The following is a 16,674-nucleotide window of genomic DNA, read 5'->3' as shown; positions in this document are numbered from 1 at the left end:
GTTTGCTAAACATTTCTGTAACGCTATCACGCTTACCAAATAACCCTGGATCTTCTCTATCTCCTCTGTCAACCAGATCTGGTACGGATCCCAAACTGATGAGCAATACTCAAGTATAGGTCAAACGAGTGTTTTGTAGGCCACCTCCTTTGTTGATGGACTACATTTTCTAAGGACTCTCCCAATGAATTTCAACCTGGCACCCGCCTTACCAACAATTAATTTTATATAATCATACAATAAAGGATCCTTCTTTCTATGTATTTGCAATACATTACTTTTGTCTATGTTAAGGGTCAGTTGCCACTCCCTGCACCAAGTGCCTACCCACTGCAAATCTTCCTGCATTTCGCTGCAATTTTCTAATGCTACAACTTCTCTGTATACTACAGCATCATCCACAAAAAGCCGATTGGAACTTCTGACACAATCTATTAGGTCATTTATATATATTGTGAAAAGCTATGGTCCCATAACACGCCTCTGTGGCACACCAGAAGTTACTTTAACGTCTGTTGATGTCTCTGCATTGAGAACAACATGCTGTGTTCTGTTTGCTAAAAACTCTTCAATCCAACCACACAGCTTGTCTGATATTCTGTAGGCTCTTAGTTTGTTTATCAGGCGACAGTGCAGAACTGTATTGAACGCCTTCCGGAAGTCAAGGAAAATGGCATCTACATGGGAGCCTATATCTAATATTTTCTGGGTCTCATGAACAAATAAAGTGAGTTGGGTCTCACACGCTTGCTGTTTCTGGAATCCATGTTGATTCCTAGAGTAGATTCTGGGTTTCCAGAAATGACATGATACATGAGCAAAAAACATGTTCTGAAATTCTACAACATATCAATGTCAGAGATATAGGGCTGTAGTTTTGCGCATCTGCTTGACGACCCTTCTTGGAAACTGGGACTACCTGTGCTCTTTTCCAATCATTTGGAACCTTCCATTCCTTTAGAGATTTGCGGTATATGACTGTTAGAAGGGGGGCAAGTTCTTTCGTGTACTCTGTGTAAAAGTAATTACCTCAGCTCAGTACAGCCAATAGATACACAAAACAGAACAGAAAATTTATGTTCCTAGCTTTCAGAACTTTGTTCCTTTGTCATGGAGGAGAGAGGAGAAAAACGGCGAAGAAGGGAAAGTGGATTCAGCTACTCACAACCCAGGTTATGAAGCAACAGGGGAAAGCTAAACGTGAGGGGGGGGGGGGAATTAAATGTGGTTCCAGTGAAAGACTGACACCAAACTAAGACAATTGTAAGGTATTTTCTGTGGAGCAGGAGAAAGAATTAGTGGAGTATTGGTTGCATTCTTTGAAGATATGCTTTGGTGTTGACTCTAAAACATGCAGACACTTAGCAAGTGAGCTGACTTTGAAAAATGGTCTGAAATGTCCTGAGGACTGGACAGAGGGAATGGCTGGTATAGGCTGGTTCTATAGGTTCATGAAACGAAATCCCATTTTAAGTATCTGAACCCCAGAGGGATGCAGCTTATCCAGAGCAATGTCCTTTAATTAGTATACTGTTTTGAATTTCTTCAAAAACTTGAAAGACCTTTACTGGAGATACCCTACTTTTGCTGATGGTACAAGGGTTTTCAATCTGGATGAAGCCAGTACCTCAACTGTACCAGATAAACTTCCAAAGGTAGTGGCACAAAAGGGAAGTAAACAGATTTCTCCAACTACTAGTGGAGAATGTGGTGTCTTAGTGACCACCTGTTGCATAATCAGTGCAGGTGGTACTTTCCTGCCCCCAGCAATGATATTTCCTCGAGTACATTTTAAACAACATATGATAAGTAATGGTAATGCACCAACAGGCACCCTGGGATTAGCAACAAAGACTGGCTGGATGAATAGCGAACATTTTTTGGATGTCATGAAACATTTCATCCACAAATTCACTAGTAGCAAAGACAGTCCTGTGCTTCTAATTTTAGACAATCATGAAAGTCATCTGTCAATTGAGGTAATAGATGTAGCAAAAGCCAATGGGGTGGTTATGCTAACTATACCCCCACATACCTCAAACAAACTGCAGCCTCTAGATGCAGGAGTGATCTCTTCATTCAAGGGAACTTATTACTCAGCATTAAATTCCAAACTCTTACACAGGGAAGGCACTCCTCTAACTATTTATGATGTAGCTGCATGTGCCAAAATTGCTCATGGCAGATCAATGACACCCACTAACATACGTTCGGCTTTCAAGAAATGCGGAATGTTTCCGTTTGATGAAGGCATCTTCACTGACGAAGACTTTATGGTCAGCAAAGTAACAGAAAGTGTTGTGGAGGCAAACAGAACAACTTCAGATGTTAATCCTCTCCATCATATCAAGTATGCACAATCTGCAGGACAAGCCTCAGTCGATGTCAGCCAGTCACAAGATCTGCAGCAAGCGGGACCATCTGCAGTGCTTAACACCCAAACAGCTTTTCCTAATGGAGTTTCTCCTGAAATAATTCAATATCCAAAAGCAGAGAACAGAAAGAAGAGCAATAAACATGAGAGAGGACAAAGTTTAATTGCAGCTGATACACCGGAGAAAGATTTGTTGCAATCCACAAAACATCCCAATAAAAAGGTCAATCAGAAGCTTTATGAGCAGGAATCAGATGACTACATTAGTGAGGCTCCTAAAAATTTAATTATAGGATTCACATGTGGAATATATGTAAACATTATGTTTAAAGTACATTGACACTTACTTTGTATCCTAAATACGTTCTTTCAATGAACCTGTTTAAAGTGGTTCATTGTACTCCACATGTGGGGCACAATGAACCATTTACCAAATTTTCTTCAAAGGCTTGCAGCTAAAAAACAATTAATGACAATACAATCATATAAGGCCATTTGATACTTGAATTATTAAACTGTAACATCTGTAAATCACAACTCTGTAATAAAATTGTTGGATGAGTAACATGGAGAAATATTTTTTATGGTTTAATGTGCCTGACTCTCCCCTATGCTTTCATTGTGCCATAGCATTTTCAGTTTTCAGGAACACTTGGTGATCACTTGGAGATAATGGAAGAACAAAGTAAACAGACATATGAAACTGTTTTTACAATATAAAACTAATTTGTAACATTCTTCAAACAATAATTTCAGTTTTTCTTTAATGCAGTTACCTGATTACATATGGTCAGAAGAATACCAAGAAGTTATGTTTTCTGAGTACTTCAAGGCTTTTGACAGACTCAGAGAAACAGGATATTTTGTTGGAGAGATGATATGGAATTTTGCTGATTTCAAGACTGCTCAAAGTAAGTAATTAACAGCAGTATTAAGAATATGCTGAAGCATCCATGCATCTTTAGGTACAGAATTTGAATTAGAAAATTTGTATCTGATATATTACTTAGTCGTTGTTATTTTTTCATTCTTCTAAAATATCCAGTAACTAACTGCATATTTTCTGCCTCTCTCATGCATTTGAACTTTCTCTTCTCGACTGCTGATCTCTTAATTAACATTTTTCTCTTTATGTACATCTCAAAAATGATTTCTTTAAACTTTGCCTGCTAACTTGTGTACACATTTATTAGCTTGGTATCAAAATCACAAATTAGGAAAAGATCATTTCTATGTTTCTTTTTGCTAATTAACTGGTTAAATTTTATCCTATTGTATGTTATCACAAAACATCACAAAACAATATCTGTGTATTTATATTAAGATTTTCTGTTGCTTCTCCACACTCTCTCACTTGCATAATTTCATTGTTTTTAATAAGGAGAGTTGCTAATTTATTGTTATGAACAAAGTGAAATCTATATTTGCATATTGGTGTCACTATGGCTGCATGCTAGTACCAGTGATATTAATTCCAATGTTGTACCTTATCTGGGGAAAAATGTCAGTACTGTGCTTCTTCACTTTCTCCCTATTGATTTCTTGTAGTTTTAAGTATTTTAACAAGTCCTTGAAGGTCTGTATAACATTACACACATAACACATTTATTTTAATGCTGTACAATAATGAAATGGTCACTCAAAGATTTTACCACACTAGTAGTATTCATAGTTACTAAAGTGGCCTGGTGTGAGACAGAACAATCAGTTCTTTCCTTACAAAAGTTTTTATCTTGTGGATGGAGTGGTACATGTCTTTATATCAACTTCACAAATGTGCAGAATGTTTGTTAGAAAAGTAACCAACCTTTTTTTTTTTTTTTTTTGCAAACACCTGATGGATTTGAATCTAGCATATTTGCATGAGCTGACCTTGAACCTTGACACTCATCTGTGATTTTTTTCCCAGCTGTTGATAGTATCAGTTGCTGGCAAGTAGCAGTTGAGTGAGGTAGTATGTAATGCTCGTGGCAGTTGTTCACTGCAAGGAAAATGACGGAATGACTGGAGCAGCTCTACTGCATTAAATCTTGTGAGAAACTGGGTGATAGCCAAGTGGAAACCATTTGAAAGCTTCAGACAGTCTTCAGTAATAATGACATTGCATCACACAGATTATGGATTGGTACAACCAGCTTAAAGATGGGTGCACGTAGGTGGAGAGCAAATTGTGCTCTTGTCAGCCATCTACATGCTGAAATGACCAGGTCGTTGCCAAAGGAAACACTGTGGTGATGCTGGAATATTGTGTGATTATCAGAGAAATAGCAAAAGGTGAACATCAGCAATTTTTGACACATTCCATTGTGACCAAACATTTGTGCATGAAGAAAATGTCAACAAACAACTTCATGTTGAATTCTCACAGGACATGCTGGACTCCACAAACAGTGACACCCAACTTCATGAACACTGTAGTCACTGGTGACAAGACCTGAGTATATGGGAACAGCCTGGAAATCAAATAATAGTCATCTCAGAAGACCAAAGAAGGCCCACCAAGTGCACAGCAATGCCATGGTGATGATGGCTGCTTTCTTTGTATCCTGCAGTGTGGTACATCATGAGTTTGCACCACAGGGTCAAACAAGCACCAAAGCGGACATCAGGTTTACAGCTCTGCAATTCAATCCCATAGTTGAGAAAGATGTAAATTGTTCCACAGTAAATTATTTCTAATGTTTTACTAGGAACTACCTTCTTGAGCTATGGAGATGTAAACTTACATTGACTTTTTCACATACAAAGACAGGTAGTGCTATTTTCATTGTTTTCTACAAGAAGTGGCTAGCAATCACAGTTTAGTCAATAATCAACTGCCTTTAGTGAATTAGCATTCTACTTAAAAGTTGATTAACTCTCTTCAGTAAATCGATACCTTAGGATGGATAGGATGTGTGACTGCTGTGTACAGATTCAGGAGGAGCTGGCCACTGTTCGCGAACAGCTGAACGTGTTGATGGCCATGGTCAGCCATCTTCAGGCTGCTGCCTTGGAGTGTAGCGGCAGTGGGGAGTCTGGTGCATTGCAAAGTACACCCCAGGTGTTACATGCTTCACCCACTGTCCCTGCTGTCGAGACATTTTCGTGGGTATCGGGCGTGGTTGGGCCACCCTCTCCCCAAGGGGAGTGGCGGGTTCAGCGGCGTTCGCGGCGCACGAGGCAGAGGGTAAAACTGGAGGCTGCCGTGTGGCATTGCCCGCTCTGCCTGTGGGTGGACATGTGGCTGCTCCTTCAGCAAGGTCCGAGCAGGCACTCGGGGAGAGGGGTTTATTAGTTATTGGGAGCTCCATCGTTAGGCGGGTGATGGAGCCCCTTAGGGAAATGGCAGAAAGGTCAGGGAAGAAGGCCAGTGTTCACTCTGTCTGCTTGCCAGGGCGTCTCATCTGAGATGTGGAGGAGGCCCTACGGGCGGCAATAGAGAGCACTGGGTGCACCGGACTGCAAATTGTTACTCATGTCAGCACCAATGACTCCTGCTGTCTGGGTTCAGAGGTCATCCTCAGTTCATACAGGCAGTTGGCAGAATTGGTAAAGGTGGAAAGCCTTGCTCGCAGTGTGGAATCAGAGCTAACTATTTGTAGTATCGTCCCCAGAACCGATCGCGGTCCTCTGGTTTTGAACCGAGTGGAAGGCTTAAACGTGAGGCTCAGACGATCTGGGGTGCAAATTTCTCGACCTCCGCTATCGGGTGGAGAAATGTAGGGCCCCCCTGAATAGGTCAGGCGTGCACTACACGACAGAAGCGGCTACAAGTGTAGCAGAGTATATGTGGAGTGCAAATGGGGTTTTTATAGGTTAGAGAATTCCCTCCCTAGGCCCGACAAGATGCCTCCTGAGAAGCGGAAAGGCAGGAGTAGGCAAAATGCAACAGGGAATAACAATATTAATGTGCTAATAGTAAACTGCAGGAGCATCTATAGAAAGGTCCCAGAACTGCTCTCATTAATAAATGGTCATAACACCCATATAGTACAAGGGACAGAAAGTTGGCTGAAACCAGTCGTAAACAGTAATGAAATCCTAAACTCAGATTGGAATGTATACCGCAGAGATAGGCTGGACAGTGAAGGGGGAGGCGTGTTTATAGGGATAAGGAGTGCAATAGTTTCAAAGGAAATTGATGGAGATCCGAAATGTGAAATGATTTGGGTGAAGGTCACGGTTAAAGCCGGCTCAGACATGGTAATTGGATGTCTCTATAGGCCCCCTGGCTCAGCAGCTGTTGTGGCTGAGCACCTGAAGTATAATTTGGAAAATATTTTGAGTAGATTTCCCCACCATGTTATAGTTCTGGGTGGAGATTTTAATTTGCCAGATATAGACTGGGAGACTCAAACGTTCATAACGGGTGGCAGGGACAAAGAATCCAGTGAATTTTTTTAAAGTGCTTTATCTAAAAACTACCTTGAGCAGTTAAACAGAGAACCGACTCATGGAGATAACATATTAGACCTTCTGGTGACAAACAGACCCGAACTATTTGAAACAGTTAACGCAGAACAGAGTCTCAGTGGTCATAAAGCGGTTATGGCATCGATGATTTCAGCCGTAAATAGAAATATTAAAAAAGGTAGGAAGGTTTTGTCTGTTTAGCAAAAGTGACAGAAAGCAGATTTCAGAGTACCTGACAACTCAACACGAAAATTTTGTCTCAAGTACAGATAGTGTTGAGGATCAGTGGACAAAGTTCAAAACCATCATACAATATGCGTTAGGTGAGTATGTACCAAGAAAGATCATAAGAGGTGGAAAAGAGCCACTGTGGTACAACAACTGAGTTAGAAAACTGCTGCGGAAGCAAAGGGAACTTCACAGCGAACATAAACATAGCCAAAGCCTTGCAGACAAACAAAAATTCCGCAAAGCGAAATGTAGTGTGAGGAGGGCTATGCGAGAGGCATTCAATGAATTCGAAAGTAAAGTTCTATGTACTGACTTGGCAGAAAATCCTAAGAAATTTTGGTCTTACGTCAAAGCAGTAGGCCGATCAAAACAAAATGTCCAGACACTCTGTGACCAAAATGGTACTGAAACAGAGGATGACAGACTAAAGGCTAAAATACTAAATGTCTTTTTCCAAAGCTGTTTCACAGAGGAAGACTGCACTGTAATTCCTTCTCTAGATTGTCGCACAGATGACAAAATGGTAGATATCGAAATAGACGACAGAGGGATAGAGAAACAATTAAAATCGCTCAAAAGAGGAAAGGCCGCTGGACCTGATGGGATACCAGTTCGATTTTACACAGAGTACGCAAAGGAACTTGCCTCCCTTCTTGCAGCGGTGTGCCGTAAGTATCTAGAAGAGCATAGCATTCCAAAGGATTGGAAAAGGGCTCAGGTCATCCCCGTTTTCAAGAAGGGACGTCGAACAGATGTGCAAAACTATAGACCTATATCTCTAACATCGATCAGTTGTAGAATTTTGGAACACGTATTATATTCGAGTATAATGACATTTATGGAGATTAGAAATCTACTCTGTTGAAATCAGCATGGGTTTTGAAAAAGACAGTCATGTGAAACCCAGCTCGCGCTATTCGTCCACGAGACTCAGAGGGCCATAGACACGGGTTCACAGGTAGATGCCGTGTTTCTTGACTTCCGCAAGGCGTTCGATACAGTTCCCACAGTCGTTTAATGAACAAAGTAAGAGCATATGGACTATCAGACCAATTGTGTGATTGGATTGAGGAGTTCCTAGATAACAGAACTCAGCATGTCATTCTCCATGGAGAGAAGTCTTCTGAAGTAAGAGTGATTTCAGGTGTGCCGCAGGGGAGTGTCATAGGACTGTTGCTATTCACAATATACATAAATGACCTGGTAGATGACACCGGAAGTTCACTGAGGCTTTTTGCAGATGATGCTGTGGTGTATTGAGAGGTTGTAACAATGGAAAATTGTACTGAAATGCAGGAGGACCTGCAGCAAATTGACGCATGGTGCAGGGAATGGCAATTGAATCTCAATGTAGACAAGTGCAATGTGCTGTGAATACATAGAAAGATAGATCTCTTATCATTTAGCTACAAAATAGCAGGTCAGCAACTGGAAGCAGTTTATTCCATAAATTATCTGGGAGTACGCATTAGGAGTGATTTAAAATGGAATGATCATATGAAGCTGATCGTTGGTAAAGCAGTTGCCAGACTGAGACTCATTGGAAGAGTCCTAAGGAAATGCAATCCGAAAACAAAGGAAGTAGGGTACAGTACGCTTGTTCACCCACTGCTTGAATACTGCTCAGCAGTGTGGGATCCATACCAGATAGGGTTGATAGAAGAGATAGAGAAGATCCAATGGAGAGCAGTGCGCTTCATTACAGGATCATTTAGTAATCGCGAAAGCGTTACTGAGATGATAGATGAACTCCAGTGGAAGACTCTGCAGAAGAGACGCTCAGTAGCTCGGTACGGGCTTTTGTTAAAGTTTCGAGAACCTTACCTTCACCGAAGAGTCAAGCAGTATATTGCTCCCTCCTACGTATATCTCGCGAAGAGACCATGAGGATAAAATCAGAGAGATTAGAGCCCACACAGAAGCATACTGACAATCCTTCTTTCCATGAACAATACGAGACTGGAATAGAAAGGAGAACCGATAGGGGTACTCAGGGTACCCTCCACCACACACCGTCAGGTGGCTTGCTGAGTATGGATGTAGATGTAGATGAATGTGGTTCGTCCATCACATATTTGTATCAATGTACACAGCCAGAAATTTACAGCCGTCAGTTTCTGCTGCCAAGATGTCACATACATAATTTATGCTGGTGTGGTGAAAACTGCCAGTTTTAAATGCCAGTAATTGAGATTTGTTTACATTTGACTGAAGACCCTGATTGTTGCAGTATGTTGTCAATTCCGTAACCTTACTATTAGTGAAAGATTCTAACTCCTAATATCCTCTACCACAGCATTTGATTTAGGTTTCATCTGCATAACTTACAAAGTGGAAGTTTATGTGTTTTGCAATGTTGTTAATATATATAAGCAAGAGAAAGGGAACAAGGATTGAGCCCTAATACACTGTTTCTTGGTATGTCAGTTTGGTGCATTGCTTACAATTCAATAGGCATGTTGCTGTAAGAATCATTGGTGTATTCCGCACATAATATAAAATCAGTTTTTTAAAGAGGTGTTTTACCTTGTTGAAGGCTTTTGTCAGATCTAAAAATATACCAACAATTGGTGTCCTCTGGCCGAACAGACAGTATACGCTATGGAATAAATGTGTAACTGCAGTGGTTGTACTTCTTACTTTTCTGAAGCCATGCTGACAGCCTACAAGCAGTTTGTGTTTTCTGAAAAAGTCACTAAGCTTGACAGGATAATACTTTTGAATATCTTACTAAGGTAGGGAATTAGTGATGTTCCTTACTTCACTTTTTATGCAATTGTTTCACAACAGTGATGTTTAGAATACCTGGATACATGTTTTCTCGAAAGTTGCAATTAATCAGGTAGGTAAGAGGTTATAACTTTTCTTTGAAGTACACCTTAGTGATTGCACCAGATGTCTTCCAACTCTTCAGATACTGAATTTCTTCAAAACTTAAAAATGTCTCGTAAAACCTATTTATACAATGATGTGGTTTGGGTTGGGTTTCTCCATGTTTTAAATTGCTGAAGAATAAATGAGAAACATCAGAGTTCACATAGTCAAATGGATAATAATTATTAAAAGTAGTTAGTCTGAAATAACTCTTTTGTTGAAGTCCATTATGGTTTCTTCATTTTGTAGGCTCTGTTGTTTTGAAATACTACTCATTGCTATTGGTTGCAGTAGGATATGTAGGTCCAACTTCTGCACTGGGTATTAATATGACTAATAAAATTTGATGGTGTTGTAAACATAATTATTCCACTTTTCTTCAGTCTATCATTGTTACTCACAACTGCACAAATATATGTGACAAATTCAACCAACATGTATTTTCTTTTTTCCTTCTTTATTGTAATTTTAACCACCTCACACAAGGCGGACTGTCAGCAGCATATTACACTGCTCTTCAGCCTTGAGTGGTACAATAATGTGACATATAGGTGGCACAGATAATACAATAAAAATAGCGGGCAAAAAATGTAGATACAAAAAACAATAAACATGAAGCTGTTCAGGCTGGATGAGAAAAAACACTAACACTCGTTGACACGGTGCACATAACATGGATGACTGCGACAGCACACGTGAACAGTGGTGGTGTGATGGCGAAAGAACACTAAACACAAAACGAAGGAACACACACGAGACACTGATGGCGACGATCTCTGGCATGTGAAAGTCCACTGAGCGTGTACGAGTCCGGGGACTTGCCAAGAAAGGAGGAGGGAGGGGTGGGAGAGGGAGAGGGGAGAGCAGAGATGCCATGGGCAGGGGAGATAGGGGGAAGTGAGGAAGGGGGAGGGGAAGCCCGGGGGAAGAGGGGTGGAGGAAGGGGGATGGGGGGAAAAGGAGAGAGAAGGGAGGGAGGGTGCCCAGAAGAAAGGACACAGGAAGTGGGGGGGAGGATCAAAATTGATAGGAGGGGTAGATGGAGGGGAGGAGGACATCATCAGGGAGGGGGAGCTGGCGGAAACCACCTTGGGAGAGGGTAAGCAGGGTGGAGAGATGGAGACCGGATGGGACGTGGGAATACAGGCGCGGCAGCGGGCAGGGGTGGGAGAGGATGGGTGAGATAAGCGGGTGAGGAGGATCGAGTTTATGGGAGGTGTACAGGATCCGTATCCTTTCAAGGAAAAGGAGGAGGTGGGGGAACGGAATGAGATCGTACAGGATCCGCCTAGGGGAGGGGAGATGGAGAGCATGGCGTTCAAGGATTTGAAGGGATTTATAAAAGGTAGGGGGGGGGGTGGAGATCCAGGCCAGATGAACGTAACAAAGGATAGGATGGATGAGGGATTTATAGGTGTGGAGGATGGTGGAGGAGTCCAGACCCCACGTATGGCCGGAAAGGAGCTTGAGGAGACAGAGTCGGGAGCGTGCCTTGGCTTGGATTGTCCGGAGATGGGGGGTCCAGGAGAGGCGACGGTCGAGGGTGATGCCAAGGTACTTAACGTTGAGGGTGAGGGCGATAGGACAGCCATAGATGGTGAGATAGAAATCAAGGAGGCGGAAGGAAGAGGTGGTTTTGCCTACAATGATCGCCAGGGTTTTGGAGGGATTGACCTTGAGCAACCACTAGTTGCACCAAGCAGTGAACCGGTCAAGATGGGATTGGAGAGGGTGTTGGGAGCACTGCAGGATGGGGGCAAGGCAAGGAAGGGAGTGTAATTGGCAAACTGGAGAAGGTGGACAGTGGGTGACGGTGGCGGCATGTCTGCCATATACAAAAGGTTCAGAAAGGGGGAGAGGACAGAACCTTGGGGCACCCTGGCGGAGGGAAAAAAGGTGTAGGAATCCGTGTTATGGATGGTGATGTAGGAAGGACGGTGGGAGAGAAAGGAGCCAATCAGACGGACATAGTTAATGGGAAGGGCGAAGGTTTGGAGCTTGAAGAGGAGACCGGAATGCCATACGCGGTCATAAGCACGTTCGAGGTCCAGGGAGAGGAAGATTTCGAAGCGACGGGAATTAAGCTGTTCGGAGAAGAGATGAGTGAGGTGAAGGAGAAGGTTGTCGGAAGAGAAGGACAGTCAAAAGCCACACTGGGTAACGGAAAGAAGGTGGTGCTGGCGGAGATGCTGGTGGATGCGTCGGGTGAGGATAGATTCCAGGACCTTGCTGAAGACCGAGGTAAGGCTGATGGGACGGTAGGAGGAGACGGAAGACGGCGGCTTACCAGGTGTAAGGAACATCAGGATATGGGAGGTTTTTCACAGGTCGCCAACATGTATCACTTTGCTCCAAATATATACTGCTACTTAAATGTCAAAAAGTACAAAGATCAATACTGCACCAATGATACAAATCTAGTACTGCAAAGATAATTATTTTCAAAGATTATTTTGTTTGGGTTAACAGTGATTTATAAGTGTTAATACTTTACATTACAAATTTTTACAAGTTATCTTCCAGAATACAGAAACAACAATGACAATAATAATAATAATAATAGTTTTAAATGTTTCCCCAGAATTAAATTTTAGTGTTTTCTATCTTTGCATTTTCATAGGGGAATATAAATAGGGTATAGCTTTATTATTTATGCACTCAAAGATAAGAAAATATTTTTATGATCTCAAAACAATGTCTCAGTGTAAAGGGATCTGTCTGTCTGAGTGTATCAGCTACACTGGGTACTTTTATGTATTGAGTACTACTATTGTTTGTTGGTGTCAACAAGTATAAAACATAACACAAATAGGCAACTGATCGGCTCCAACAGAATAACCAGAATAACCCACCAACAATCTTGCAAGCATGAAAAAGTGAACAAAATTCTGATACTAAAATAATGGAACTGTCCAATGTTTAATTTTGGCAAGCATAAATAATTAATTTTCTGAAAAACAGTTTTCTGAATTTGAAATGTGTTTAACATGTATGGGTATTGTAGCTTCATTGTTATCTATATAATTTAGCACTTGTTAGCTGTGCTTTCATTGAAACAGGCTGAAAAATTTAGTGTTGAAAGTAGACTAATGTCAATAATGTAGGCTACACCAGATTAGTGCAAGTGCAAGTACAATGTTTGTGCTACAGCAGATTTGTAGTACAAACTCTGTACTTGCACTTACATGTTGAATGAACTACTATTTATGGCCAGTCCATGTTCCATCTACTTAAATTGTACACAGATAAATAGCTATCCACATACTACACTGATAGCCAGCAGTATTACTCAAGTGCAATAACCTAACACAAACATAACTGAATATGCAACGGTCTTGAGATTTATGGATTTCAAGAACATTTCCATTTCCTCATCTGGATGTACTATTAAGTTAGCACTTAGAAAGCTGAATGGTATCCAGACAAGCTGGGCTGACTAAATAATTTGCAGGGTTTGAAGAGTTCAATCAGCAGAACGCAAAGTTTATATATGAAAGTCATGACCCAGGTATCAAATATTGACAGATAATGAAATAACTGCCAGTGTCACCAACAATCAGGACCCTTGCAGCAATGGAGAAGAGACTAGTAACAATGACCAAGCTACAGAAGAACTATCCCCTAAGGAAAACTTTCATTACTTTGGATAGATTGGTTGAAACAGAAAGGAAAATCTGATGCTCTCCAAGTGCTGACTTTACAAAGTTTCTGAGATTTAGAAGGAAAGAAATAAATTTCAGTTTTGAAGAAAAAACCTCTTTTGGACTTATTTTCCTAAATGGTATGTTTACTTTTACATCCATGTTGACCTTTTCAAACTAGGCTATGTTGTCTAACAATGGAAAATCCAGGATGGAATGTAACAATACTTTGAAAAGGAAAGTTGGTACTCACCACATGGTGGAGATGCTGAGTTGCAGATAGACACAACGAAGGACTCCCACAATTAAAGCTTTCAGCCATTAAGGTCGTTTCCATGAGAGAGAGAGAGAGAGAGAGAGAGAGAGAGAGAGAGAGAGAGAGAGAGAGAGAGAGAGAGACAGAGAGAGAGAGAGAGAGAAGAGAGAGATAGTGTTATTTTTAAGACAAGTGATGCAAACTATGTGTGTACAGTTTAGTGTTTCAGTCAGTGTTTTCATATTTCTAGGAACACTCAGTTTTTGTAAATGATCATTTATCCAAAACATCCCATCCCCAACTGCTTCAGATTATTGATGTTCTACTGCCTTGTTTGTGGTAGGGCTGATTCTACATTTAGCAGGTCACAGACACAGTACTTTGGATCTGTACCAGTATATCTGTAATGTAAAGGAAACCTGAGAATTCATGTTATAAAGCAGCATATTTAAAGTTTGTTGGAATTTCCTAAATGCTCTCATTATCAAACACTGAATGAGTATAACCTGCATAATTTACTCTCAGTTTTAATAAAAGCTGATTTTTCACAGATCTTCCTATTTTTGATGTCATATCTCCTGAACCTCCCCCTTTCTTTCTTTTTTTTCTTTTTTTTCTTTTCTTTATTTTATTTTTTTTTATTTTTTTTATTTTTTTTATATTTTTTTTTGTACAATGATATAATTTTGCATGTACATTTAGTGGGAAATGTGGATGCTGTCTGCAGAATGTGTTGTGAATAGGGTTACTAATAAAGAAGTAGGAAATTAATGTCATACCTGACGCCAGATTTTTACTACATGAACAACAAAAATGTTTTAAGCTATAAACTTTTTCCTTTCATTATTTCATTGAGGTATCACTGAAAAACGGTTCGAAAAAGTTTAAAATTATGCATAAAGTTTAATAGAAGCAGTTAAGAGCTCACACTCTCAAATACTGAATGCAAAGCCATGAGCTTGTGCTGCTTCAAGAAAAACACAAAGTTACAAAACTTAAATACTTCACTTATTGTGTTACATCTTTAATGTAAGGTTACACATCTTAATGAGTAGATAATGACAGCATCTTGAATTTTTTAATTTGATCAATAATTGTATGATATATTTAAGACAAATTTTTTTGGTTGCCTCTGGAAGCTATTAAATAGACACCTTGCACTGAGTTTATTTGATGTTTTAGTTAGTTAGTGATATAGGTTATGAACATGTGATATTTACATATTAAATTAAGAATACTGCTTAAGTAGGCATTGTATAATTGCAGCATACACACGAGTTGGTGGAAACAAGAAAGGAATTTTCACAAGAGCACGTCAGCCGAAGACGGCAGCATATATGGTGAGAGAGCGCTACTGGACCCTTGCAAGAGAAGATTACAATGTAACACTTCCTGAAGATCTTGGCCTATATGTCTGTAGTACATGCCAAAACTAGATGACATTTTCCACATCACAATCTATATCTACATCCATATTTATAGTAATTCACTTTATGATTTTCTGTGTTTTATTTACTAAAGCAGTTATAAAATGACACCATCTATCTGAAAATAAAACTTTTGCACGTAATATATCTTTTTCATGCTACCTTTATTCAGTTACTATTTCTTATGCTTGTATCCACTTTGGGGTGGGGGGGGGGGGAGGGGGGAGGGGGGGAGTGAGGCACATAATTGCTCTTAATACAGAAACCAACATAACTTGTAAGTGGAAACAATGAACAAATACTCACATGATAAAAGTGAGTAATGGATGGTACACAGACACCCTTAGTCGTCATAAAATTGAAGCAGCTTTTGTTCTTCTTGTAATTGTAAAATACACCGACACACACAAACAAATCTTCACGTATGCAACTGGGGCAATGTCGGCAGTATTTGAGTGTTTGGATGGAGGGTGGACAGATAGAAAGCTGAAATGACTAGTGCAGAATGCAAGATTAAGATTTATGAACTAATGAGAGGTAAGGAATTATTGGAATTGATGCATACAACCATGATAAAAAATAAATGAGCCCCACTTACTAAGGAACTTTATCCATTACAAATTCCACCAAAATCCATCACCTTTGTGGCAATGTGAAGCAGTTTACTGTGAACACATTCTTGAACTTTGTAAAGAAGTTATTTACAACATCTAGCACAAGTGAAACAAAAATGATGCTTTAATTTTTTTTACATACCAAGCATTTTTAGTTAGTGGTGTTGCCTTAAAAGTGGGACCTATTTGAGCCCATATGTGTACATTTTTTCCTTATGCAGTTCAAAAAAATTTCTGTACATCATTTCCTCTTTGGCTTCAAAGGAACTCCACTTTTTTTGGCCTTTTGGTGAAGTATGAGAACAGATTCGTTGTAAACAGCTTGTGCATTGTCAATGAGTTGATCAGTTTCAAGTAAACTTGTCATGACCTGCCATAGTTCCAGATTAAAAAATGGCTCTGCACTAATATGCCCCATTGTAGCTTTATGTGATCCCCATTTCATCATATCAGTAGATGCTGTATTCCTCCTCTTCACCTCAAGGTTCTAATTATATACTTTCTTTTCCTGATATTTTTTTAGGTAGTCGACCATGAAAGGTTCAGTTGATAATAGTTAATGGTGGATCACTATCTTTATTGTTTATTGTCACAGTAATCATTTCAAACTGTTGTAACTACTCTAAGATTTAGCCATGTTCTGTATGCCCTATTACAACATTAATCAGTTCACACTGAAACTTTAAGACCATAACAACACTGCATGAATAAATATCTTGGATACATTAATGAGTAATGCCAACCATACCGACTCACTATCACCACTGTCCACTTGCTACTCAAATCCTATACCGAGAATGTACATGGAACAGTGGTCATACATTAAAAAAGATTATCAGTGAGCAACGTTTACTCTGAAATG

General features: G+C 40.1%; 1 protein-coding gene across 1 annotated transcript in view; it reads left to right on the top strand.

Moving 5' to 3' along the window:
* Positions 1-15,343, top strand: part of LOC126272412 (beta-glucuronidase-like) — a 136,106-nt gene extending 120,763 nt beyond the window's left edge. The window contains exons 12-13 of the mRNA XM_049975250.1: positions 3,147-3,285; positions 15,038-15,343. Coding sequence (XP_049831207.1) covers positions 3,147-3,285; positions 15,038-15,207 — 309 coding nt within the window. The 3' untranslated portion in view covers positions 15,208-15,343. The remainder of the gene's footprint in view (positions 1-3,146; positions 3,286-15,037) is intronic.
* The last annotated feature ends 1,331 nt before the right edge of the window (positions 15,344-16,674 follow it).

This window comes from Schistocerca gregaria, chromosome 1, assembly GCF_023897955.1.
Source record: "Schistocerca gregaria isolate iqSchGreg1 chromosome 1, iqSchGreg1.2, whole genome shotgun sequence".
Lineage (NCBI taxonomy): Eukaryota > Metazoa > Arthropoda > Insecta > Orthoptera > Acrididae > Schistocerca > Schistocerca gregaria.
This window is presented reverse-complemented; position numbering and strand designations above follow the sequence as displayed.